At 35.9% G+C, this 26561-nt stretch overlaps 1 protein-coding gene across 1 annotated transcript in view; it reads right to left on the bottom strand.

Moving 5' to 3' along the window:
* The window catches only part of GMPS (guanine monophosphate synthase), a 90674-nt gene that overhangs the window by 1266 nt on the left and 62847 nt on the right, over nt 1-26561 (bottom strand). Inside the window, exons 8-15 of the mRNA XM_082459556.1 lie at nt 14565-14716; nt 13293-13466; nt 11807-11912; nt 10309-10424; nt 7773-7898; nt 4483-4598; nt 1276-1406; nt 188-360 (exon numbers count right to left, since the gene is read on the bottom strand). Of these exons, the coding sequence (XP_082315682.1) occupies nt 188-360; nt 1276-1406; nt 4483-4598; nt 7773-7898; nt 10309-10424; nt 11807-11912; nt 13293-13466; nt 14565-14716 (1094 nt within the window). The remainder of the gene's footprint in view (nt 1-187; nt 361-1275; nt 1407-4482; nt 4599-7772; nt 7899-10308; nt 10425-11806; nt 11913-13292; nt 13467-14564; nt 14717-26561) is intronic.

The raw sequence follows: 26561 nt of genomic DNA, 5'->3' as shown, positions 1-26561 counted from the left end.
AAGGCCTTTTTCTACTATAGTGTATTAAACAACCAATTAACGTGGAGATTAAAAAAATAAGAGCCTATTTTATGAACAGAAAACCAACCTCAGAAATACCAACATTGCCATAGCCTATTCCATTCACCATTGTTATAAAATGTATAAGGTATTAAAAATGTACATTAGGAAAAAAAGTATAAATTACCTCTACAGGGATCTCATTGCCAGGGGTTGCAGGTATACCAGTCATGAAATCACTAGTAATAAAGGTTCGAATAACCACGGATCTCTGGCATGAAGGCTGCTTCTGAAGTGGGTCCCGATCAAAATGTAAAGGTGTCAAAATCACCGGCATCTGGCTGATTTTCCCAGCATACCCTAAAGAAAGGAAGTTAACATGTAGAACCAATCACCACACCACAGAAAAGCACTCTCTGCTCAATTAAATCCCCCCAGACAGATCTAAAATCGCACACATACACACACCACTTCTTAGGACTGTCATCATGTACTGTTTTTAGCTACTCTCATAGCACTGTAAGTAAACATAACCACAAATACAAATTACAGAATTTGATGACTGCAGTGATATGTTACAGTGATGTGATATATATATGAAGTCAATTCATTATTCATAGTAGTTATCTTCTATACTGCAGACACTGAATAAGAAAATACTGAACCACTAACCCTAGGGGAAATACAGAGTTAGGTTCCTGACCACTTTCATCAACTGATTAATACATATCCTTGCTTATGTGTGTTTCTGTTTAAAGACACCTTATGCAATATTTATTGTAGGTTCATTAACGTTGAGCTCACAGCCAATGGCACTATAACTCATGCCTGAATGAATCTTATCTAACAAACCTATTCTCTCAGTAAGGTACATCACAGCCTTCCTGTGCTTAGGAACCTACACAGCACCTCAGCACTATTTTAAACAGTGAAATCACCAACAGAAAGCACGAAAATGCAAAAAATATGTCATTAAATGGACCACAAAAAGGACACTTGTTTATAGAAAGAGCTGAAACAAGACGGCAGAGGATTGCCTTGTTCAACCTCAGCTGGGAACATATGAGCTGAGCAACTCAAGTTTTTTGCCACTTTGTACATGTCCGCAAATGACCACAAAGGTGAATAAATTTTATACAGATAAGGCAATGTCATGGAACTACCCAAAGAATTAAATAATAAAACTAAAAGCTGAGTCCTCCTCCTAGAAATAATAATGCCATGCTTCCAAAATCTAGTTAGAGCATTCAGTGATGAACAAAATGGGCAGCTTACCAGACTCCCTGAGAATGTTATGGGCCTCAAAATCAGCTTGGCGTAAAGTGCTGAGCACCCCTGTCGTCAAGAAAGTGGGAGTAACATCTGTAGGAGGTTCTTTAACTGGGGGGCCAAATATATAGACAACTCTAGGGGGGTAGTGAAAATTATAGAGAAAATACGTTTTAGTAAGAGAAGCAAAGCACATAAAATAACATTCTTTCCATTTGTTCTTAGGCCCCTCTCTTACCCACTTCAAATCCCCAAATGGGTAGGATAGGATATAAGGTTATAGAAGGGTCTCTATTCTATGAACCTTCCTCAAAGTATATTTTCTGGACTACTAGTATCTCAGAATGTGCGAAGATGTAAGTGATTATTATCACAATCCTCTTTCCATTTAATGTACTGGATTGAAGTGTATCCCCAAAACTTCATGTCCATCTGGAATCTGTGGGTGAAAACAGGGTCCTTGTAAATGTAATCGAAAAAAGGTCATAATGGTGTTTGGGGGGATTAATCCAATGATTGCTGGGTGTTCTTCTAAGAAAAAGGAAATCTGGAAACACAGACACACGGAGAAAAGACAGCCATGTAAAGATGGAGAAAAGATTGGAGTTATACTGCCACACGCCAACGATTGCCAGCAAACAACAGAAACTACGAAGAGGCGAGGAAGGATTCTCCCCTCAGAGCCTTCTGAGAGAGCCATGGCCCTGCTGACACCACCCTTGATTTCAGACTTATAGCCTTCAATAGCCTCCAGAACTGTGAGATAATAGATTTCTGTTGTTTTAAGCCTTCCAGTTTGTGGAAATTTGTTATGGTAGCCCTAGGAAATTCCTGGGGAAACACTAAATTAAATAAATAGGTTTTATAACAAAACTTCAGAAACTATAATATGCTAATATGTGCTGGAAACTTCCAAGATGAGACTACAGTGAATTTCCCAAACTTATTTGACTGCCAACTCAACCTTTTTTTTTTTTTTTTTTTTAATTTTGGAAAACACTGATCCCAAAGAAAGGTTAAGAATATCACCAAAGTTAAGACTTGGTTGAAAAGGAATGACTTACTACTGCTTCAAGTAAATGTCTGTTTGAAACTTATGAAGATATGCTGCAGATGTTAATAAAAGTAGGATTTGGAAGGTAGCTTGAGGAAATTAGGATCAAATAATTACAACAATTCAAGGGGAATCTTGCCACTGGTTTGGGGAATCTGTTCTACAACCTTCACCCAGAAAACAAGAGAGAAGGGGTAGAGATGAGTGCCACCTGGCTCTTTCCAATCCAACTCCAGCCAGCAGGCAACTGTCCCTTTTCCTAAGCCCTATCTGTCTTTAGCAGAGAAAATAAATCTCCCCTGCAACTACCATGGTGAAGTTTAATAATGCTTTTTCTTTCTTAATAGGTACTTAAAATAAAACATATGGAAGAAAAAAGCATCAGATCAAAACCACCACTACCACCAAATATTTCATTGCCTCCTTCCAAACATACTGTCACAAGAAGGGTTTTGTTCCATGCATAGAAAGTAAGCCACACTTCTTCTAAATAAAATAGTTCCTAGAGCTCATAAACAATCCTTAGAGGAAAAAAGCAACTACGTAAGAGAATGCCATGAACTTGCTCCTTTTTCTCTTATTTCGTTCAAACAAGAGTGATCATAGAATGTACAGGGATAGGCAGCCTTCCAGTAAAACTGGAACCGTCCCTCTCTATATAAAGAGTTCATCATGCAATTATGGGGGAAAGACTGGTAAAAATGGAAAGTTTTTTTTTTTTTATTTAAATCCCAATTCCCAAAAAAAGACCCTGGCAAAGAAATCAAAAATTCACTAACACTCTTTAAGGGCTTGCTAGGTTCATATTTTAAAATCTAGTTTTTTGTTTATTGGTTGTTAGACTTTTTTTTTTTTTCCTTTTTTGGGGAGGGAGGAAGGGTTAAGAATGGAGGGAGAGACAAATGGGGAAAAAAGAAAAGACAGGCAGAGAAACCAGACTATAAAAGGACTGAGATAAAGTTTAAACAAGGGTGAGTGCTCTTTGGCAAAAGAAAAGGACAGAGAGACAGATGAGACAAGAATGTTGTGAAATGAAAAACATATTAATTATATAGTAAAAGTCGTGGAGCCAAACTTAGTGAAAGGGAATTTTCTGTATGACCTATGAAGTTTATTTAGGTATTAGCATGTTTCAGAAGATGAATTATGAACCATTATTTTAACCAAGACAATTATCTCCATTCAAAATAGGCAATTACAAATTTACCATTATTTATTAATAATTCATCCTTTCAGTGTGTTAAAGGTGCTTCTGTATTTGGGGGCCTTCGGTTCATCTATGCAAGCCTTTTAAAGGACATGTTTCCATCAGTAAAAATGTGATTTCCCTTTGACTTCTTGTCTTGAAGGCCATACCAGCCTACAAATACTAGCCACACCAGTATAGAAATATACATACCCTGCTAAGTAAACACCAACAAGTAGGTTTATAATTTCTGTAGCTAATTTGAGTAAACAATCTCAAGAAATTCTTTTTGCTTGTTAACTGCCTAAAACCCACGAAGAAAATAGAAAAGAGTGAAACACTGTAAAATAAGAACATTTAATTAGCAATCTGGTACTAAATGAGTAAGACTTTTGAACATATAACAGACAATGCTCAGTATTACACAAAGATTATATCAATAAAGCAGTTATTGATATATCCGACATAAGAAAGTAATGTGTAAATTAAAGGAAAACTGGATCTGAAAAACTAAATTCAAATTTTTTTATACATTTAACGCTGTTACTTTGATGATATCTGGCATATGTCTCATTCTTTTGATTTACTCTGGAATTATTATTAAATTGACTAAGTCCCTAACGGTAATTCTATAACCTGTACAATTTTTTCAATCCTTCTGTAATAAAACATCTAATCATAAAACAAGTAGTGTAAATTGCTAATTGGGAAGACATGTTTTTAAAGCTGTCTTTAGTGTTTCATACTACAATTAAAAACCTTCCTATTTCTCAAGCAAAAAATTTTTTAATAAGCAGATGATGGCACTGTGATGAAGGAACAAAGTACAAGGTATTATTAAATATCTGCTGGACTATGACCTAAGCACATACCTGTATCTACACTTGAGCCATTGGTCTTTCAACATGGGAAGACCTTAAAAAAAACACATCCTTCCATTACATCTCACCCCTCCACCACCTGCAGAACACACCTGTTAATGTTGTGACACATGCGAGGTATAAGTCTAGCCAGGAAAATAAGAGATTCCCAGTCAGGCTCATCCTTACTGGAGATTCCACACACATAACTATAAGAACGACAGTCACCCTGAAAATAAAAATACAATTGATAATTTTAATGATTTTACAGAATTCAAAAGATGGACTGGAAAATGTTTCATGCATGATGACACCATTAATAGCAATTTTTTAAACAAAAATATGCTTGACTATAAGTATATATGGATAGTTTGCTAATGATATAAACAAATCCTAAATTAAAATCCCCTATTTAACATTTTTTTGTATTATTTATTTATTTATTATTTTTGGCTGCATCGGGTCTTAGTTGGGGCATGCAGGATCTTTCACTGCGGCGCGTGGGCTCTTCATTGTGGTGTGCGGGTTTTGTCTTCTCTAGTTGTGGCACACAGGTTCCAGGGACCGTGAGCTCTGTAGCTGTGGTGTACGGGTTCCAGAGCATGTGGGCTCTGTAGTTTGTGGCACGCAGGCTCTCTAGTTGAGGCGCACAAGCTCAGCAGTGTGGGCTTAGTTGCCCCGCATCATGTGGGATCTTAGTTCCCTGACCAGGGATGGAACCCATGTTCCCTACACTGGAAGGCGGACTCCTTACCACTGGACCACCAGGGAAGTCCCTAACATCCCCTGTTAAATTCTACCTAAATCAGCTCAGACATTAAAAAGAAGTGTCACGGTAATTTCAATAATTTATTCAACATACACCAGAGATTCACTGGGATTTCATTCATACCTGCCTAACTACAGATAGCCAGCACACTTAATTTGGCAGACAAGATCTGCCAAATCCTTTAGATGGATAAAGGATTCTCAAGTCAGATATAAAAATAATTTATTCCTTTAAAATAAGAAAGTTAATTTTAAAATAAGTGAATAAAATTGATAATACTGATTTCCTTTTCCTCTGTCCTGTTTAATCCAAGTAATTGGCTTAAAAAAAAAATTAAACTGAAAAGCAACTTAAAAGTAAGATTCATTAGATAACTACATAATACACAGTAAACTTAAGAATTCAGACTATTTGAATGCTAATATAATAATAGCATCTATCAAAGTTTAAAATGTACATGCTCTTTAATCCAGGAAATATTACTGAAATACATAAATAACTGCTTGAAAAAATAAGATATTACTTGTTGAAATGCCTATAATAGTGACAAAGTGAAAATGGTTTAAATATCCATTGGTAGGGGAATGATTAAATAAATTATGGTATAATCATACATGGAATATAAGGCAGCAGTTAAGAATAAGAATCTACTTGCAATGGCATGAAAAGAAGTTCATGATGTTCAGTTAAAAGAAAAAGGTGATGAACAATGTGTCAATAATTTCCTTTCATTTTCTTTCTAAATGGTTCTGGAAGGAACATTTAACTGGATAGCAGAAATGGGAGAATTACTTTTAAAATGTACTCTACATTTTTTTTTTTTTTTTACAAATGCAGTTTATTTTGGTATTTAGAAAATAAACTTCATTGCTATACTAACCATGAATTATGATTTTTATCTGGACTTCTAAGAGTCTCAGCTTCAAAGGCCTAAGAGACTAGATAAAGTTAGATAACCAACAACAAAAGAAACTTCTATTTTGATGGGAAAAATAGTGGAGCCTGAATAAGCTTCATTTTTTTTTAATTGAAGTGTAGTTATTACAATGTTGTGTTAGTTTCAAGTGTACAGTAAAGTGATTCAGTTATACATACATACATATATATACTCTTTTTCAGATTCTTTTCCATTACAGGTTATAGTTCCCTGTATTATACAGTTGTTTACCTATTTCATATATAGTAGTGTATATATATGTTAATCATATTTTTTTAAAAAGAAATCACTCATCCAACAAATTATATTTATTTATTTATCCATAGCATTATCTATGAACTTATCAAAAAAGGGGAATGGGGAACTAGTTCATCTCCCTGCCTAGCAGGAGTTAGCATACAGAGCTGGAAGTTTTCTATAATAGATCTACTTAGGACTGGAAAAAAAAAAACAAAAACAAACCACTTGTCTGCTCTTCTATTTTTACATAGTAGGGTAATAGCTGCCTGAAATATCATATGATGAGTTTCAAAATGAATCTGTATATGATAAATGAGATAATCCATACACCATTGAAAGAAAATTATTCCTACAATTCCAGGAATGGTTATTTCAACATGATTTAAAAACAATATAAGTAGCTTTCACATAGGGCCTTTAAAAAGAGGGAGAAGAGGGGAAATAGCTGGCCCTATCATTTCCATGAACTAAAATATTTTAGTTTAATTTTAAAGTTAACGATGAATTTTTATTGTCTTATTTACAAACAGAGCTACATGAATTCAGGAGAAAGAGGAATTTAAAAGGATGGCTCAGATTCACATATTTATGGAAAAGAGTATATATTAAGTTTTAGATGAACGATCTCTAAAACGTATTTAATTTCTTCCCACGCTTAATTCTACTATAAGAGAACGTTATAAACACATTAACCCACTTAACTGGCACTCGCACCATTTTGAGTTGAATTATTGACACCTTTTCTAGTTTTCATTTAACTTCAAATTCTAAATCACGGAAAAGAAACCTTCCTCTTCCCTAGATTCCCAAGCTTTTTTCCCCCAGAAACTCACCTGATGATCATATAAATAAAGAACTTAATATAATCTATTTATGAATAGCATTTCAAAAATGAGAACTATATTACAGTCACATGCTTTTACAATTGGAAAGACAGAACGTACTGAAAATGTTAGTTGTACATTATCACAGCTAAGAGAGAGAGAGGGAGAGACGGGACATGTTGAAGAGGCAGAGGACACTGGTTTAAGGAATACACAAGCCGAGAACAATGCCTAAATGGTGTAACATGTACATCTGGGGGCCTTCTTGCAGTTAGAGACTTCTAAAGCCACAGAATATTTCATATCAAGAAGGATAAATGAGGACATGACCTCTCAGTACCTGTTCTTCAAGGCAGAAGCAAGCAAGCCAATCCTATAGCAAATCATTCTTTGAATTTTTTTTACTTTCGTTACAGATGACAGGTGTTTCAAATCTACAAAATCTCAGCCTGAATATTTAGTTCCTATTACCTTATTCACTTCATAAACATTCTATAAAATATTGCCTTTTTACATTTTTAAACTTGGTGTATATACTTTCATATTTCATTTTCTTAAGACATTCCTATTTCAATATTAGCAAAAAGAGCAGCAGAAAGTTATGTCACAGGTCAATGAAGTCACACAACTCACCTGCACACCCACAGTTTTAATTGGTAGCAGAAAGGCATTCAGTGAATGCAGACTTGTAATTTGCATCAGCTTCTCCTGATCCTCTTCTGTTGTGCAGGCTTTGACTCTCTGTAATAGTGTATGTGGCTAGGAAAACCAAAGACACACTTCTCAGGGTTTCAAGAAATACAGTATTCACTCTTTTGGTACATATTACTATCTTATGTATCTACACTTTCTGGTTTATAGCAATAGATTCTATTTGGTATTTCTCTCTGACTTGTGTGAGCTATGCAGTGTGTCAGAATTTCATTTCTGAGGGCCAGGGCTATGAAAAGTTAAATATCAGGACAAGAAACACAGAACACAGATTAGATTTACATACATGGAGGCTTTAACCCTCTGTCAACAGCAAGGGACACCTCACGTGAGTTGAACCTTCTCCTTATCTCTAAGGAAACTTTTTGCCATAAAGTCAACTTTGTCTGAAATTAATATATCTCCACCTACTTCCTTTTTTTTGGTTTATTTGCCTGGTATATGTTTTTCTGTTCTTTTACCTTCCCTCTTCCTATCTCTAGGTAAACAGACTATAGTTAGATTTTATTCCTCAATCTAGTTTGACAATTATGTCCTAACTAAAGATGTTAATCCTTTTAATTGTGGGTTAATAATATGGTTGAATTCCATCCTACCATTTAATTCAGTAGTTTCTATTTGCCCCACTTTTTATATTTCTTTCTCCTTTTTTATATTCCTCTGTAACTGATGATTTCTCCCAGCTCATTTATTTCCCCTTTACTAGTTGTGAAGTTAAACCCTCTATTTTTATTCTTTATCATTTCCCCTTAAGTGGGGATATTTAACAAAAGAGAATCATCTCTGCCCATCTGGCAAAAAATACAAAGATCTTTGAATGCTTTAACTCCAATTGATCCCTGTGTGGCTTATATGCTATTTTAGCTATATAATGTTATACTATTTTTTTAAAATAAACACCAAAATTTAGATCAGTTTATATAGTCCATGTCTGTTTAATTTTATCCATTTACCATTTTATTTGCTTACCAGTCCCTGTATCTCAGACCTTTCAACTGGTATCCTTTTGCTTCTCCTCAAGTCATTTCTTTAAAACAGTGGTTCTCAACCTTAGCTATACACTCAAATTTCTTAGTATGCTCAGGTCCCATCCCACATCAATTAAATAAATTCTAGGGAGAAGGGGCCCAAGCATAGAATAGTTCAAAAGCTCCCCCTGTTGAATCTAATACACAGCCAGGGTTGAGAACCACTGCCTTTACAGTTCCTTAAGTAACAGACTGTTGGTAGTAAATTCTGTTTATGTGAAAATGTCTTTATTTTGCCCTAGTTCTTTGAGACAGTTTATCTGTTCACTATTGTTCACAATTATTTTCTCTTGGTACTTGGAATTCTTCCTGCTTTTACTACTGCTTCCAGGAATAGCCTTTCCTTTACGCAGCAATCAATCTTTTCTTTGCAGCCACTTTGTCTTTGGCAGTCTGTAGTTTCCATAGTTATGCCTATTAGGTGTCAAATTCTTCTCCTTTATCATGATTGGGATGTTTTATGCTTCCTGAATCTGAGGCATGGTGTCTTTCACCAGTGTGGAGAAATTTCAATACTTTTGTCTATTATCTCCTTCTGGATATACATTAAAGTTGACATTCTCATTCTACATTAACCTCTTCGAACCATATTTTGTCTTTGATGCTTTGTTCCAATTTCTGGACAATTTAACATCGATCTTCACTAATTCTCTCTTTAGCTCTTTTTTAGTTATTTTCATTTCTAGAAATTAATTTTTTTTCAAAGCTCCCCAGTCACTTTTTATAGTATCTTATATACCTTATTCTTATTAACAACTGTGTCTTTTAATTCTCGGTACTTTTAAATGTTGCCTATATGCTAATTCCAGTATCTGAAGTGCTTGAGGGTCTTCTACTAGTTGTTTCCAGTAGCTCTCATTCATGGTGCCTTACTTTTATATCTATTTTATAGTTTTTTATTATAAGCTCATATTTGTTGAAACTCTATTTATGGGAATTCTTTGAGGCCTGGTTGAAGAGACTCCAAAGAGAATTTATATTGCTTCTTGTCTGACACCTGGAAGCACTGCCAACCAAAGCCCACTTTAACAAAGAGATTATAAATTTAGGCACCAAATATACAGAAGAACTGGAGACTTTTCCATCATCCTCAATTTGGAACTAAAATGATCTCCCTTGCCTTCTTGCAATAAATGTGAAAGGGTATTTTAAAATACTTTGTATCTAGTACTTTCAGGGATTCAAAGTATCCAATCTGTTAAAATATATGGAATGGCTGAAAAGAGAAGTCTGCATTTAAGAGTGTCTGTAGAATACTTTCTTCATAGTCATTTCCAAAGGTTAAATTACCCTGAATTTTCAAATAATGAAACCCTAATCAATTTTATTGTAACTACTGGAGTACAGCAAGAACCCATTCGATTCCTTGCACCAATTAGCTGTGTCTGTTTAAAGCTCCTATAATAAACAAATTCAACACAAATTATTACCTTTTTAACGCTTGCAGAAAAATCAGCTACTATTTTCAAAATATTGTTGGTTTCAGGAAAATCCTTACAGATATAAGGTTCCTCAGCACATATTACTCTGATTGCCAGGCCTGGACCTAAAGAGAAGAGTAACAATGGTATTTAATATAAATGTTATGTTTAATATAAAATTTTAAATAAAAAAAGGTCACTATTCCCAAAATATAAAACACCCCTGCCATTGTTTTTTTAACCAGTTTTATTGAAATATAATTGACATATAAACTTTAGGTTTTTTAAAGTGTTTAATATGAAATGCAGCTATTAGTTTCCCATCCAACTCATCATTTTTAGAATGCTTCAGTTCTGTTCACATCAATGATATCCACCTCTTATTTTAATAGTCCCTGTATTAAGAATCTCAAAATTCTCCAATAAATATTTTAAATTCACAATATACATACATGCCAATCTATCTAAAATTACTTTCATACACAATCCTTTGCCAACACACGTTAGGACTGAACGTCTTAAATTACTATAGTTGAAGTTAGTAATATAAACAAGTGCTCATCTCCATATGGGCTATACCTTTGTAACACTGTTTATGGAGGCAATACGGTAGTTAAGAGTAACAAACTCTGAGGAGAGCTTATTGGGGCTAGAACCCTGGTTCCAAACCCAACCTGCATAACTTCTGGCAAACTAGCCTCTGTCCCAAAATTCTCTCAGCTGGACAACAGGATCATAATACTTTCTATTGTGAGGATTAAATAAGACATCATGTGTAAAATACTGTATTTAGCAGAATGCCTAGCTCATACTAGTACTCAAGAAATGTTAACTATTACTATGCTTTTTCATTTAATTAGACCATTCCCTCAACTCATCACCCAATGACTATTGTAGAGACCTAGAAACTGAGGTATAAGATTTGCCAAGCTCAAGAACTCATAACAAAAACAGGTTAAGACTCACAGTCCTAACTTTAACAAATACCACCTCTAATTAATTTTATTTTATGACAGCAAATGACTATTTAAAAACTGAATATTTTCATTTGGTCATGAATTAAGTACATACAGCACTGTGCAAAGAAATGGTTCAACCATTCAGACAAGTCAGGGGATAAGGATTTCAGAGAACCGAGTTTTAACCCTGTGGAATACATCACGGTATAGTAGAAAGAACATAAAAACCCAAGTTCTAACACTAAGAATTGTGTGGCAATGTTATTAAAATATCTCTTGGCTTTCTCATCCGATGGCAACATGACATGACAATCTATTTACACAAGGATAATGTAATATTTAAATATATATACAATAAAAAATGAGTATTTAATAAAATGAAATATATACAGTAGGCACTAAAAAGAATATTTATTCCCTATCCATCCTTTCCTTTCTTTAAAGTTACATATTCCCTAAGATGATAAATTACTTCAAAAGCTGTCTGAATTGATTTTTGTTCAACATGAAGGCATAGTAACAAGTCAAACAGAATTCTATTCTTTTACCTGGGAATGGATGCCTGGAAACTAACTCTTCTGGAAGTCCAAGTTCTCTGCCTAAGATTCTTACTTCATCTTTATGAAAATCTTTCAAAGGTTCTATGACTTTTCCCTACAGGGAAGAAAAAGGCCTATTAATACAGATTAGTAACCAAAATGACATGGAAAGCAAAGAGTAACAAATTATTGGCTTTTCCTGTTGTCTTTTACCTTTAAAAATCATTTTTTAAAACTTCATCTTTTAAAGTATTTCTTCCTTTGTGCTTATAAGGAATTAGATATTTTAGTGATCTTCATATTTCTCTTTGAAACACATTTTAAATGTAAACCTCTTAAATAGAAATAAATCAGAACGTACCTACCCACCTATCTCTGATCTAGTTCTCACTGTAATACAAGGAAATCAGAAAATATACTAGTGTTTAACAATTAAAACTCTCCAAATGATACCATCAAAAAAGTGAAAAGACAACCTACAGAAGGCAAATCATATATCTAATGAAGGGCTGTAACAAGACTATATAAAGAACACATACAATTCAATAATAAAAAGATAAATAAGCCAAGTTAAAAATGGGCAAAAGATCCGAATAGATATTTCTCCAAAGGCGACATATAAGTAGCCAATAAGCACATAAAAGATGATTGACATTGTTAGCTATTAGGGAAATGCAAATCAGAACCACAATGAGATACCTACCACTTCTCACCCACTAGGATGCCTAAAATAATAAAAAAGTACAGGTAATTCACACTCATTAGGATGGCTAATTTAAAAAAAAAAAAAAAAAAAAACAACCCAGAAAAGAACAAGTGTTGGGCAAGGTATGGAGAAATTGGAAGCTCTGTGCACTGTTGGTGGGACTGTAATATAGTATAACTGCTAAGGAAACATTAAGGAAGTCCCTCAAAACATTAAAAATAAAACTACCGTAAGATTCAGAAATCCCACTTCCTGGTACATATCCAAAAGAATTGAAAGCAGGGGCTCCAAGAGGTATCTGTAAACCCATGTTCATAGCAGCACAATTCACGACAACAAGAAAGTGGAAGCAATCCAAATGTCCATCGGTGGATAAATAAATTAACTATATATATATACACACACACACACACACACATACAACAGAATACTATTCAGCTTAAAAAGGAAATCCTATCACATGCTACAATATGGATGAAACTTGAGGACTTACACTAAGTGAAATAAGCCAGTCACAAAAAAACAAATGCTGTTATGATTTCACTTATGAGGTATTTAAAGTAGTCAAATACATTGAAACAGAAATTAGAATGGTAGGTTACCAGGGGTTAGGGAGAGGGAGAAAAGGGTAGCTGTTGCTCAACAGGTATAGAGTTTCAGTTTTGAAAAATGAAAAAGTTACAGAGATCTGTTTCACAACAATACAAATATACTTAACACTACTGAACTGTACACTTAAAAATGGTTAAGGGAGGGAGGTTTTATGCGAAAGTTCTCATAAGCTTTTACCTCCTCTCTCAACTTTCTGATAAGCTCTGTGTCGTTATGATGGGTTTTGATGAGTTCAGCTTTGCCACTTGCAACAAGGGATGCACTTTCAATTAGATCAGGCCGTAAAGTACCTTGGGCAAGGAAAACCTCCTCTGGTTTCAGGTTCATTTCTCCAATTACTTCATTGGCAATCTATAAACAACAGGAGTAAAACAGCCTTCTAAGAGATGAATTCTTCTAAAAGACAGCAAAATTTTATACTTTCAGCTAAATTTCTTAAGAGTCCTTTTGCAATATTGACCAGGAGATGAAATCTACTATCCTCCAAAATAAACTCCTTTAAGAACACATGCTTATAAAAAGAAACGAAATTGAGTTATTTGCAGTGAGGTGGATGGACCTAGAGTCTGTCATACACAGTGAAGTAAGTCAGAAAGAGAAAAACAAATACTGTATGCTAACACATATATATAGAATCTAAAAAAAAAATGATTCTGATGGAACCTAGTGGCAGGACAGGAATAATGACACACATGTAGAGAATGGACTTGAGGATGGGATGGGGGCGGGGAGGGGAAGCTGGGATGAAGTGAGAGAGTGACATGGACATATATACACTACCAAATGTAAAATAGATAGCTAGTGGGAAGCAGCCACATAGCACAGGGAGATCAGCTCGGTGTTTTGTGACCACCTAGAGGGGTGGGATAGGGAGGGTGGGAAGGAGACTTTAAGAGGGAGGGGGTATGGGGAACATATGTATACCTATAGATGATTCACATTGTTATACAGCAGAAACTAACACAACATTGTAAAGCAATTATACTCCAATAAAGTTGTAAAAAAAAAAGAGACAAAATATTAGCAATAAAAATTAAAAAAAACACATTGTCAATGTCAACCAACTATACATTAATAATATTTTTAAAAAGTCAAAAAAACCCTCAAAACACATGCTTAATGTGATTCAAAAAGGTATACGAACATTCCCATCAAAAGCTTAAAAAAATCTAGCCACTGAAATACCCAAAGAACTAAAATCTAATATCAACTGAAAATATCTATTCTTACGCAATGAAAACAACAAACTGAAAACATAAGTACATATGTTTTTTAAAAACATAAAACAGTTTCTACTAAGTCAGTATAATAGCAATATATGGTAAAACTCTTAGCCAACAAAAGAATCAAAATTAGTCACAAAATTTGGTTATTTGGTATAATGATAAGGAAAAAAAATACTAAAACTCACATTGAAAATAGTACACATTGAGGATATTAAAAAGGTACCTTAACAAAAGTATCCCCAATGATTTTTCTTTTCTCCTCGGGACTCGTAGTCATATTTAAGGTTTTGCTAATTCTCTTTCGTGGAGTTCTGTCTTCATCTGATATTGGTAGAGTTGTTGTTCCATTGTAGAAAGAATGAGCAGCATTTATCACTGGGTAAGAGGAGAGAAGCATGTTTTAAACTAACATGATTTTTGAAAATCATAAATGATAGGTCAAACTACAAAAAGAAAACCTAGATGGATCCTCTGATCCCCCCTTAATTTGCCTACATATTCCAGAACTACCAGTAAACTATGACTGACAGAGTCCATACACAGGCACTCACTGAATCTTGTTCCATTGAGAATCCTGTGGCATTAATTCTAGGGCCGGGGACTTCCCTGGTGGTACAGTGATTAAGACACCATGCTCCCAATGCAGGGGGCCTGGGTTTTATCCCTGGTCAGGGAACTAGATTCCACATGCATTGCCACAACTAAGAGTTCGCATGACACAACTAAGGAGCCAGTGAGCTGCAACTAAGGAGCCCGCCTGCTACAACTAAGACCTGGTGCAACCAAATTAATAAATAAATATTAATTATCTAGGGCCATAATATCACAAATTATGCTAATTGCTTTCCCTCTTATTCAGTGCTTCACCACAGCAACAAGCAAAAACCCCAACAAGAAGCATAACCCCAAGGGAATCAAAGCAGTGGTACATACACGGGGATCAAAGTCCTCAGAAGTGCACACTGACCAGTCTCTTGAAAAACCGAGGTCTATAAACATATATTTAGCGATCCTTGGTTGTCTCTTTATTTTTTTTTGAATTTTAGTTTATTTTTTATACAGCAGATTCTTATTAATTACCTATTTTATACATATTGGTGTACATAGGTCAATCCCAACCTCCCAATTCATCCCACCCCCCTACCACCACCCCCACATTCCCTCCTTGGTGTCCATACGTTTGTTCTGTACATCTGTGTCTCCATTTCTGCCTTGCAAACCAGTTCACCTGCACCATTTTTCTAGACTCCACATACATGAGTTAATATACAATATTTCTTTTTCCTTTCTGACTTACTTCACTCTGTATGAAAGTCTCTAGGTCCATCAACGTCTCTACAAATGACCCAATTTTGTTCCATTTTATGGCTGGGTAATATTCCACTGTATATAGGTACCAAATCTTCTTTATCCATTCGTCTGCTAATGGGCATTTAGGTTGCTTCCAGGACCTGGCTATTATAAATAGTGCTGCAATGAACATTGGGGTGCATGTGTCTTTTTGAATTATGGTTTTCTCTGGGTATATGCCCAGTAGTGGGATTGCTGGATCATATGGTAATGCTATTTTTAGTATTTTAAGGAGCCTCCATACTGTTCTCCATAGTGGCTGTATCAATTTACATTCTCATGAACAGTGCAAGAAGATTCCCTTTTCTCCACACCCTCTCCAGCATTTGTTTGTAGATTTTCTAATGATGCCGCCCATTCTAACTGGTGTGAGGTGATACCTCATTGTAGTTTTGATTTGCATTTCTCTAATAATTAGTAATGTTAAGCAGCTTTTCATGTGCCTCTTGGCCACCAGTATGTCTTCTTTGGAGAATGTCTACTTAGGTCTTCTGCCCATTTTTTTATTGGGTTTTTTTTTAATATTGAGCTGCATGAGCTGTTAATATATTTTGGAGATTAATCCTTTGTCTGTTGATTCGTTTGCAAACATTTTCTTCCATTCTGAAGGTTGTCTTTTCGTCTTTTTGCCTTCTTTATAGTTTCCTTTGCTGTGCAAAAGCTTTGAAGCTTCATTAGGTCCCATTTGTTTATTTTTGGTTTCATTTCCATTACTCTAGGAGGTGGGTCAAAAAAGATGTTGCTGTGATTTATGTTGAAGAGTGTTCTTCCTATGTTTTTCTCTAAGAGTTTTACAGTGTCTGATCTTACATTTAGGTCTTTAATCTATTTTGAGTTTATTTTTGTGTATGGCGTTAGGGAGTGTTCTAATTTCATTCTTTTACATGTAGCTTTCCAGTTTTCCCATCATCATTTATTGAACAAACTGTCTTTTCTCCATTGTATATCCTTGATCCTTTCTAATAGATCAGTTGACCATCGGTGCGTGGGTTTATCTCTGGGCTTTCTATCCTGTTCCATTGATCTGTATTTCTGTTTTTAATGCCAGTACCATACTGTTTTGATGACTGTAGCTTTGCAATATACTCTGAAGTCAGGGAGTCTGACTCCTCCAGCTCCGTTTTTTCCCCACAAGAGTGCTTTGGCTATTCGGGGTCTTTTGTATCTCCATACAGAGATAGAGATTTTAAGATTTTTTTGTTCTAGTTCTGTAAAAAATGCCACTAGTAATCTGATAGGGATTGCACTGAATCTGTAGACTGCTTTAAGGAGTATAGTCATTTTCACAATATTTATTCTTCCAATCCAACAACATGGTATATCTCTCCATCGGTTTATATCATCTTTGATTTCTTTCATCAGTGTCTTATAACTTTCTGAGTACAGGTTTTTTTTTTTTTCTAATTCACTTTTTTAAAAAAAAAATCTTTATTGGAGTATAATTGCTTTACAATGGTGTGTTACTTTCTGCTTTATAACAAAGTGAATCAGTTATACATATACATATGTCCCCATATCCCTTCCCTCCTGAGTCTCCCTCCCTCCCACCTTCCCTAACCCACCCCCTCTAGGTGGTCACAAAGCACAGAGGTGATCTCCCTGTGCTATGCGGCTGCTTCCCACTACCTATCTATTTAATGTTTGGTAGTGTATATATGCCCATGCCACCCTCTCACTTTGTCAGAGCTTAACCTTCCCCTTCCCCATACCCTCATGTCCATTCTCTAGTAGGTCTGTGTCTTTATTCCTGACATGCTCCTAGGTTCTTCATGACTTCTTTTTTTTTTTTTTAGATGCCATATATATGTGTTAGCATACGGTATTTGCTTTTCTCTTTCTGACTTACTTCACTCTGTATGACAGACTCTAGGTCCATCCACCTCACTACAAATAACTCAATTTCATTTCTTTTTATGGCTGAGTAATATTCCATTGTATATATATGCTACATCTTCTTTATCCATTCATCTCTTGAGGGACACTTAGGTTGCTTCCATATCCTGGCTATTGTAAATAGAGCTGCAATGAACATTTTGATACATGACTCTTTTTGAATTATAGTTTTCTGAGGGTATATGCCCAGTAGAGGGATTGCTGGGTCGTATGGTAGTTCTATTTTTAGTTTTGAAAGGAACGTCCATACTGTTCTCCATAGTGGCTGTATCAATTTACATTCCCACCAACAGAGCAAGAGGGTTCCCTTTTCTCCACACCCTCTCCAGCATTTATTGTTTGTTGATTTTTTGATGATGGCCATTCTGACTGGTGTGAGATGATATCTCATTGTAGTTCTGATTTGCATTTCTCTAATGATTAATGGTGTTGAGCATTCTTTCATGTGTCTGTTGGCAATCTGTATATCTTCTTTGGAGAAATGTCTATTTCGGGCTTCTGCCTGGTTTTGGATTGGGTTGTTTTTTTGATATTGAGCTGCATGAGCTGCTTGTAAATTTTGGAGATTAATCCTTTGTCAGTTGCTTCATTTGCAAATCTTTTCCCCCATTCTGATGGTTGTCTTTTGGTCTTGTTTATGGTTTCCTTTGCTGTGCTAAATCTTTTAAGTTTCATTAGGTCCCATTTGTTTATTTTTGTTTTTATTTCCATTACTCTAGGAGGTGGATCAAAAAGGATCTTGCTGTGATTTATGTCACAGAGTGTTCTACCTATGTTTTCCTCTAAGAGTTTGATAGTGTCTGGCCTTACATTTAGGTCTTTAATCCATTTTGAGCTTATTTTTGTGTATGGTGTTAGGGAGTGTTCTAATTTCATTCTTTTACATGTAGCTGTCCAGTTTTCCCAGCACCACTTATTGAAGAGGCTGTCTTTTCTCCACCATATATGCTTGCCTCCTTTATCAAACATAAGGTGACCATATGTGCATGGGTTTATCTCTGGGCTTTCTATCCTGTTCCATTGATCTATATTTCTGTTTTTGTGCCAGTACCATACTGTATGGATTACTGTAGCTTTGTAGTAGACTCTGAAGTCAGGGAGCCTAATTCCTCCAGCTCCATTTTTCTTGCTCAAGATTGCTTTGGCTATTCGGGGTCTTTTGTGTTTCCATACATATTGTGAAATTTTTTGTTCTAGTTCTGTGAAAAATGCCATTGGTAGTTTGATAGGGATTGCACTGAATCTGTAGATTGCTTTGGGTAGTAGAGTCATCTTCACAATGTTGATTCTTACAATCCAAGAACATAGTATATCTCTCAATCTGTTTGTATCATCTTTAATTTCTTCCATCAGTGTCTTATACTTTTCTGCATACAGGTCTTTAGTCTACTTAGGTAGGTTTATTCCTAGATATTTTATTCTTTTTGTTGCAATGGTAAATGGGAATGTTTCCTTAATTTTTCTTTCAGATTTTTCATCTTTAGTGTATAGGAATGCAAGAGATTTCTGGGCATTAATTTTGTACCCTGCTACTTTACCAAATTCATTGATTAGTTCTAGTAGTTTTCTGGTAGCATCTTTAGGATTCTCTATGTATAGTATCATGTCATCTGCAAACAGTGACATCTTTACTTCTTCTTTTCTGATTTGGATTCCTTTTATTTTTCTTCTCTAATTGCTGTGGCTGAAACTTCCAAAACTATGTTGAATAATAACAGTGGTGAGAGTGGGCAACCTTGTCTTTTTCCTGATCTTACTGGAAATGGTTTCAGTTTTTCACCATTGAGGACGATGTTGGCTGTGTGTTTGTCATATATGGCCTTCATTACGTTGAGGTAAGTTTCCTCTATGCCTACTTTCTGGAGGGTTTTTATCATAAATGGGTGTTGAATTTTGTCAAAAGTTTTGTCTGCATCTATTGAGATGATCATATGGTTTTTCTCCTTCAATTTGTTAATACAGTGTAACACATTGGTTGATTTGCGTATATTGAAGATTCCTTGAATTCCTGGGATAAACCCCACTTGATCATGGTGTATGATCCTTTTAATGTGCTGTTGGATGCTGTTTCCTAGTATTTTGTTGAGGATTTTTGGATCTATGTTCAGCAGTGATATTGGCCTGTAGTTTTCTTTCTTTGTGACATCTTTGTCTGGTTTTGGTATCAGGGTGATGGTGGCCTGGTAGAATGAGTTTGGGAGTGTTCCTCACTCTGCTATATTTTTGAAAAGAGTTTGAAAAGGATAGGTGTTAGCTCGTCTCTAAATGTTTGAATAGAATTCACCTGTGAATCCATGTGGTCCTGCGCTTTTGTTTGTTGGAACATTTTTAATCACAGTTTCAATTTCAGTGCTTGTGATTGGTCTGTTCATATTTTCTATTTCTTCCTGGTTCAGTCTTGGAAGGTTGTATCTTTCTAAGAATTGGTCCATTTCTTCCAGGTTGTCCATTTTATTGGCATAGAGTTGCTTGTAGCACTCTCCCATGATCCTTTGTATTTCTGCAGTGTCAGTTGTTACTTCTCCTTTTTCGTTTCTAATTCTATTGATTTGAATCTTGTCTCTTTTTTTCTTGATGAGTCTGGCTAATGGTTTATCAATTTTGTTTATATTCTCAAAGAACCAGCTTTTAGTTTTACTGATCTTTGTTATCGTTTCCTTCATTTCTTTTTCATGTATTTCTGATCTAATCTTTATGATTTCTTTTCTTCTGCTACCTTTGGGATTCTTTTGTTCTTCTTTCTCTAATTGCTTTAGGTGTAAAGTTAGGTTGTTTATTTGAGATGTTTCTTGTTTCTTAAGGTAGGAATGTATTGCTATAAACTTCCCTCTTAGAACTACTTTTGCTGCATCCCATAGGTTTTGTGTCGCCGTGTTTTCATTGTCATTTGTTTCTAGGCAATTTTTGCTTTCCTCTTTGATTTCTTCAGTGATCTCTTGGTTATTAAGTAGTGTATTGTTTAGCCTCCATGTGTTTGTATTTTTTACAGATTTTTCCCTGTAATTAATATCTAGTCTCATAGCATTGTGGTCGGAAAAGATACTTGATATGATTTCAATTTTCTTAAATTTACCAAGGATTGACTTGTGACCCAAGATATGATCTATCCTGGAGAATGTTTCATGAGAACTTGAGAAGGATGTGTATTCTGTTGTTTTTGGATGGAATGTCCTATAAATATCAATTAAGTCCATCTTGTTTAATGTATCATTTAAAGCTTGTGGTTCCTTATTTATTTTCATTTTGGTTGATCTGTCCATTGGTGAAAGTGGGGTGTTAAAGTCCCCTACTATGATTGTGTTACTGTCGATTTCCTCTTTTACGGCTGTTAGCATCTGCCATTTGTATTGAGGTACTCCTATGTTGGGTGCATAAATATTTACAATTGTTATATCTTCTTCTTGGATTGATCCCTTGATCATTATGTAGTGTCCTTCTTTGTCTCTTGTAATAGTTTTTTTTTAAAGTCTATTTCATCTGATATGAGAATTGTTACTCCAGCTTTCTTTTGATTTCCATTTGCATGGAATATCTTTTTCCATCCCCTCACTTTCAGTCTGTATGTGTCCCTAGTTCTGAAGTGGGTCTCTTGTAGACAGAATATATACGGGTCTTGTTTTTGTATACATTCAGCCACTCTATGTCTTTTGGTGGGAGCATTTAATCCATTTGCATTTTAGGTAATTATCGATATGTATGTTCCTATGACCATTTTCTTAATTGTTTTGGGTTTGTTATTGTAGGTCTTTTCTTTCTCTTGTGTTTCCTGCCTAGAGAAGTTCCTTTAGCATTTGTTGTAAAGCTGGTTTGGTGGTGCTGAATTCTCTTAGCGTTTGCTTGTCTGTAAAGGTTTTAATTTCTCCAACAAATATGAATGAGATCCCTGCTGGGAAATCTTGGTTGTAGGTTTTTCTCTTTCATCACTTTAAATATGTCCTGCCACTCCCTTCTGGCTTGCAGAGTTTCTGCTGAAAGATCAGCTGTTAACCTTATGGGGATTCCCTGGTGTGTTATTTGTTGTTTTTCCCTTGCTGCTTTTAATATTTTTTATTTGTATTTAATTTTTGATAGTAGGATTAATATGTGCCTTGGCGTGTTTCTCCTTGGATTTATCCTGTATGGGACTCTCTGTGCTTCCTGGACTTGATTAACTATTTCCTTTCCCATATTAGGGAACTTTTCAACTATAATCTCTTCAAATATTTTCTCAGTCCGTTTCTTTTTCTCTTCTTCTTCTGGGACCCCTAGAATTCGAATGTTGGTGTGTTTAATGTTGTCCCAGAGTTCTCTGACTGTCCTCAATTCTTTTCATTCTTTTTTCTTTATTCTGCTCTGTAGCAGTTATTTCCACTATTTTATCTTCTAGGTCACTTATCCGTTCTTCTGCCTCAGTTATTCTGCTATTCATCCCTTCTAGAGAATTTTAAATTTCATTTTTTGTGTTGTTCATCACTGTTTGTTTGCTCTTTAGTTCTTCTAGGTCCTTGTTAAACGTTTCTTGTATTTTTCCATTCTATTTCCAAGATTTTTGATCATCTTTACTATCACTATTCTGAATTCTTTTTCAGGTAGACTGTATATTTGCTCTTCATTTTTTAGGTCTGGTTGGTTTTTGCCCTGCTCCTTCATCTGCTGTGTGTTTCTCTGTCTTCTCATCTTGCTTAACTTACTGTGTTTGGAGTCTCCTTTTCGCAGGCTGCAGGTTCGTACTTCCCGTTGTTTTTGGTGTCTGTCTCCAGTGGCTAAGATTGGTTCAGTGGGTTGTGTAGGCTTCCTGGTGGAGGAGACTAGTGTCTGTGTTCTGGTGGATGAGGCTGGATGTTGTCTTTCTGGTGGGCAGGTCCACATCTGGTGGTGTGTTTTGGGGTGTCTGTGGCCTTAATATGATTTTAGGCAGCCTCTCTGCTAATGGATGGGGTTGTGTTCCTGTCTTACTAGTTGTTTGGCATAGGGTGCCCAGCACTGTGTCTTGCTGGTCATTGAGTGGAGCTGGGTCTTGGTGTTGAGATGGAGATCTCTGGGAGATTTTTGCCGTTCAATATTACGTGGAGCTGGGAGGTCTCTTGTGGACCAGTGTCCTGAACTTGGCTCTCCCACCTCAGTGGCACAGTCCTGACGCCTAGCTGGAGCACCAAGAGCCTGTCATCCACAAGGCTCAGAAAAAAAAGGGAGAAAAGAAAGAAAGAAGAAGATAAAATAAAATAAAATAAAATAAAATAAAGTTATTAAAATAAAAAATAATTATTAAAAAAAATTTTTTTAAGTAATTAAAAAAAAAACGGGCAGACACAAGCCTAGGACAAATGGTAAAAGCAAAGCTATACAGACAAAATCACACACAGAACCATACACATACACACTCACAAAAAGAGAAAAAGGGAAAAAAATATATATATATCGTTGCTCCCAAAGTCCACCTCCTCAATTTGGGATGATTCCTTGTCTATTCAGGTATTCCACAGATGCAGGGTACATCAAGTTGATTGTGGAGATTTAATCCACTGCTCCTGAGGCTGTTGGGAGAAATTTCCCTTTCTCTTCTTTGTTCGCACAGCTCCTGGGGTTCAGCTTTGGATTTGGACCCGCCTCTGCGTGTAGGTCACCTGAGGGCATCTGTTCTTCACTCAGACAGGACGGGGTTAAAGGAGCAGCTGATTCGTGGGCTCTGGCTCACTCAGGCCAGGGGGAGGGAGGAGTACGGAATGCGGGGTGAGCCTGTGGTGTCAGAGGCCACAGGGACGTTGCAGCAGCCTGAGGCATGCCGTGTGTTCTCCCAGGGAAGTTGTCCCTGGATCATGGGACCCTGGCAGTGGCGGGCTGCACAGGCTCCCAGGAGGGACGGTGTGGATAGTGACCTGTGCTTGCACACAGGATTCTTGGTGGCTGCAGCAGCAGCCTTAGCGTCTCATGCCCATCTCTGGGGTCCGCACTCTTAGCCGCCTGAGTACAGGTCTTTCAACTCCTTAGGTAGGTTTATTCATAGGTATTTTATTCTATTTGTTGTAAATAGTGAATGGAATTCTTTCCTTAATTTCTCTTTCTAATCTTTTGTTGTTAGTGTACAGGAATGCAAGAGGTTTCGGTACATTAATTTTGTATCCTGCAACTTTACCAAATTCATTAATTAGCTCTGGTAGTCTTCTGGTGGCATCTTTAGGATTTTCTATGTATAAGTATCATGTCATCTGCAGTGACAGTTTTACTTCTTCTTTTCCAGTTTGTATCTTTTTATTTTTTTTCTCTGATTGCCATGGCTAGGACTTCCAAAACTATGTTGAATAATAGCGGCGAGAGTGGACATCCTTGCTTTGTTCCTGATCTTAGAGAAAATGCTTTCATTTTTTCACCATTGAGAATGATGTTTGCTGTGGGTTTGTCGTATATGGCCTTTATTATGTTCAGATAGGTTCCCTCTATGCCCACTTTCTGGACAGTTTTTATTTTTAGCAAAAATGCTGTTGAATTTTGTCAAAAGCTTTTTCTGCATCTATTGAGATGATCATATGGTTTTTATTCTTCAATTTGTTACCATAGTGTATCACATTTATTGATTTGTGTATATTGAAGAATTCTTGCAACGCTGGGATAAATCCCACTTCATCATGGTTTATGATCCTTTTAATGCGTCGTCAGAGTCTATTTGCTAGTATTTTGTTGAGGATTTCGGCATGTATACTCATCAGTGATAGTGGTCTGTAATTTTCTTTCTTTGTAGTGTATTTGTCTGGTTTTGGTATCTGGTGATGGAGGCCGCGTAGAATGATTTTGGGAGTGTTCCTTCCTCTCAAGTTTTTTGGAAGAGTCTGAGAAGGATGGGTGTTAGCTCTTCTCTAAATGCTTGAGAGAATTCACCTGTGAAGCCATCTGGTCCTGGACTTTTCTTTGCAGGAAGATTTTTAATCACAGTTTCAATTTCATTACTTGTGATTGGATTGTTCTATTTTCTATTAGAAATAGAAATATTTTCTATTTCTTCCTGGTTCAGTCTTGGAAGGTTATACCTTTCTAAGAAGTTGTCCATTTCTTCCAGGTTGTCCATTTTATTGGCACAGAGTTGCTTGTAGCAGTGTCTTAGGATGCTTTGTATTTCTGCGGTGTCTGTTGTAAATTACCTTTTTCATTGCTAATTTTATTGATTTGAGTCCTCTCCCTCTTTTTCTTGATGACTCTGGCTAAAGGCTGATCAATTTTGTTTATCTTCTCAAAGAACCAGCTTTTAGTTTTACTGATCTTTGTTAGCATTCCCCCTTTTTTATTTCATTTATTTCTGATCTGAAAATGATTTCTTTCCTTCTACTAACTGGGTTTTGTTTGTTCTTCTTTCTCTAGTTCCTTTAGGTGTAAGGTTAGATTGTTTATTTGAGATTTTTCTTGTTTCCTGAGATAGGATTGTATTGCTATAAACTTCCCTCTTAGAACTGCTTTCGCTGCATCCCATAGGTTTTGGATTGTCGTGGTTTTTTTGGTATTTGTCTCTAGGTATTTTCTGATTTCCTCTTTGATTTCTTCAGTGATGTCTTGGTTATTTAGTAACTTATTGTTTAGCCTCCATGTGTTTGTGTTTTTTAACATTTTTTTCCCTGTAATTGACTTCTATTCTCATAGCACTGTGGTCGGAAAAGATGCTTGATATGATTTCAATTTTCTTAAATTTACCAAGGCTTGATTTGTGACCCAAGATGTGATCTAACCTGGAGAATGTTCTGTGTGCACTTGAGAAGAAAGTGTAATCTGCTGTTTTTGGATGGAATGTCCTATAAATATCACTTAACTCGTTTAAAGCTTGTGTTTCCTTATTAACTTTCTGTCTGGATGATCTGTCCATTGGTGTAATGAGGTGTTAAAGTCTCCCACTATTACTGTGTTACTGTCGATTTCCTCTTTTACAGCTGTTAGCATTTGCCTTATGTATTGAGGTGCTCCTATGCTGGGTGACTATATATTTATAATTGTTATATCCTCTTGGATTGATCCCTTGATCATTATATGGTGAACTTCCTTGTCTCTTGCAACATTCTTTATTTTACAGTCTATTTTATCTGATATGAGTATTGCTATCCAGCTTTCCTTTGGTTTCCATTTACATGGAGTATCTTTTTCCATCCCCTCACTTTCAATCTGTTTGTGTCCGTAGGTCTGAAGTGGGTCTCTTGTAGACAGCATATATATGGGTCTTGCTTTTGTGTCCATTCAGCGAGCCTGTGTCTTTTGGTTGGAGCATTTAATCCATTCACATTTAAGGTAATTATCAATATGTATGTTCCTATGACCATTTTCTTAATTGTTTTGGGTTTGTTTTTGTAGGTCCTTTTCTTCTCTTATGTTTCCCACTTAGAGAAGTTCCTTTAGCATTTGGTGTAGAGCTGGTTTGGTGGTGCTGAATTCTCTTAGCTTTTGCTTGTCTGTAAAGCTTTTGATTTCTCTGTCGAATCTGAATGAGGTCCTTGCTGGCTAGAGTAATCTTGATTGTAGGTTCTTCCCTTTCATCACTTTAAATATATCCTGCCACTCCCTTCTGGCTTGTAGAGTTTCTGCTGAGAAATCAGCTGTTAACCTTATGGGAGTTCCCTTGTTCTTTGTCATTTTTCCCTTGTTGCTTTTAATAATATTTCTGTCTTCAATTTTTGTCAATTTGCTTACTATGTGTCTCGGCGTGTTTCTCCTTGGGTTTATCCTTCCTGGGACTCTCTGCGCTTCCTGGACTTGGGTGGCATTTTCCTATCCCATGTTAGGGAAATTTTTGATTATAATCTCTTCAAATATTTTCTCGGGTCCTTTATCTCTCTGTTCTCCTTCTGGGACCCCTATAATGTGAATGTTGGTGCATTTAATGTTGTCCCAGATGTCTCTTAGGCTGTCTTCATTTCTTTCCATTCTTTTTTCTTTATTCGGTTCCATGGCAGTGAATTCCACCATTCTGTCTTCCAGGTCACTTATCTGTTCTTCAGACTCAGTTATTCTGCTATTGTTTCCTTCT

The sequence above is a fragment of the Balaenoptera physalus genome, assembly GCF_965194825.1.
Source record: "Balaenoptera physalus genome assembly, chromosome: 4".
Lineage (NCBI taxonomy): Eukaryota > Metazoa > Chordata > Mammalia > Artiodactyla > Balaenopteridae > Balaenoptera > Balaenoptera physalus.
The sequence above is the reverse complement of the archived record's forward strand: the minus strand, read 5'-3'. Positions and strand labels throughout refer to the sequence as shown.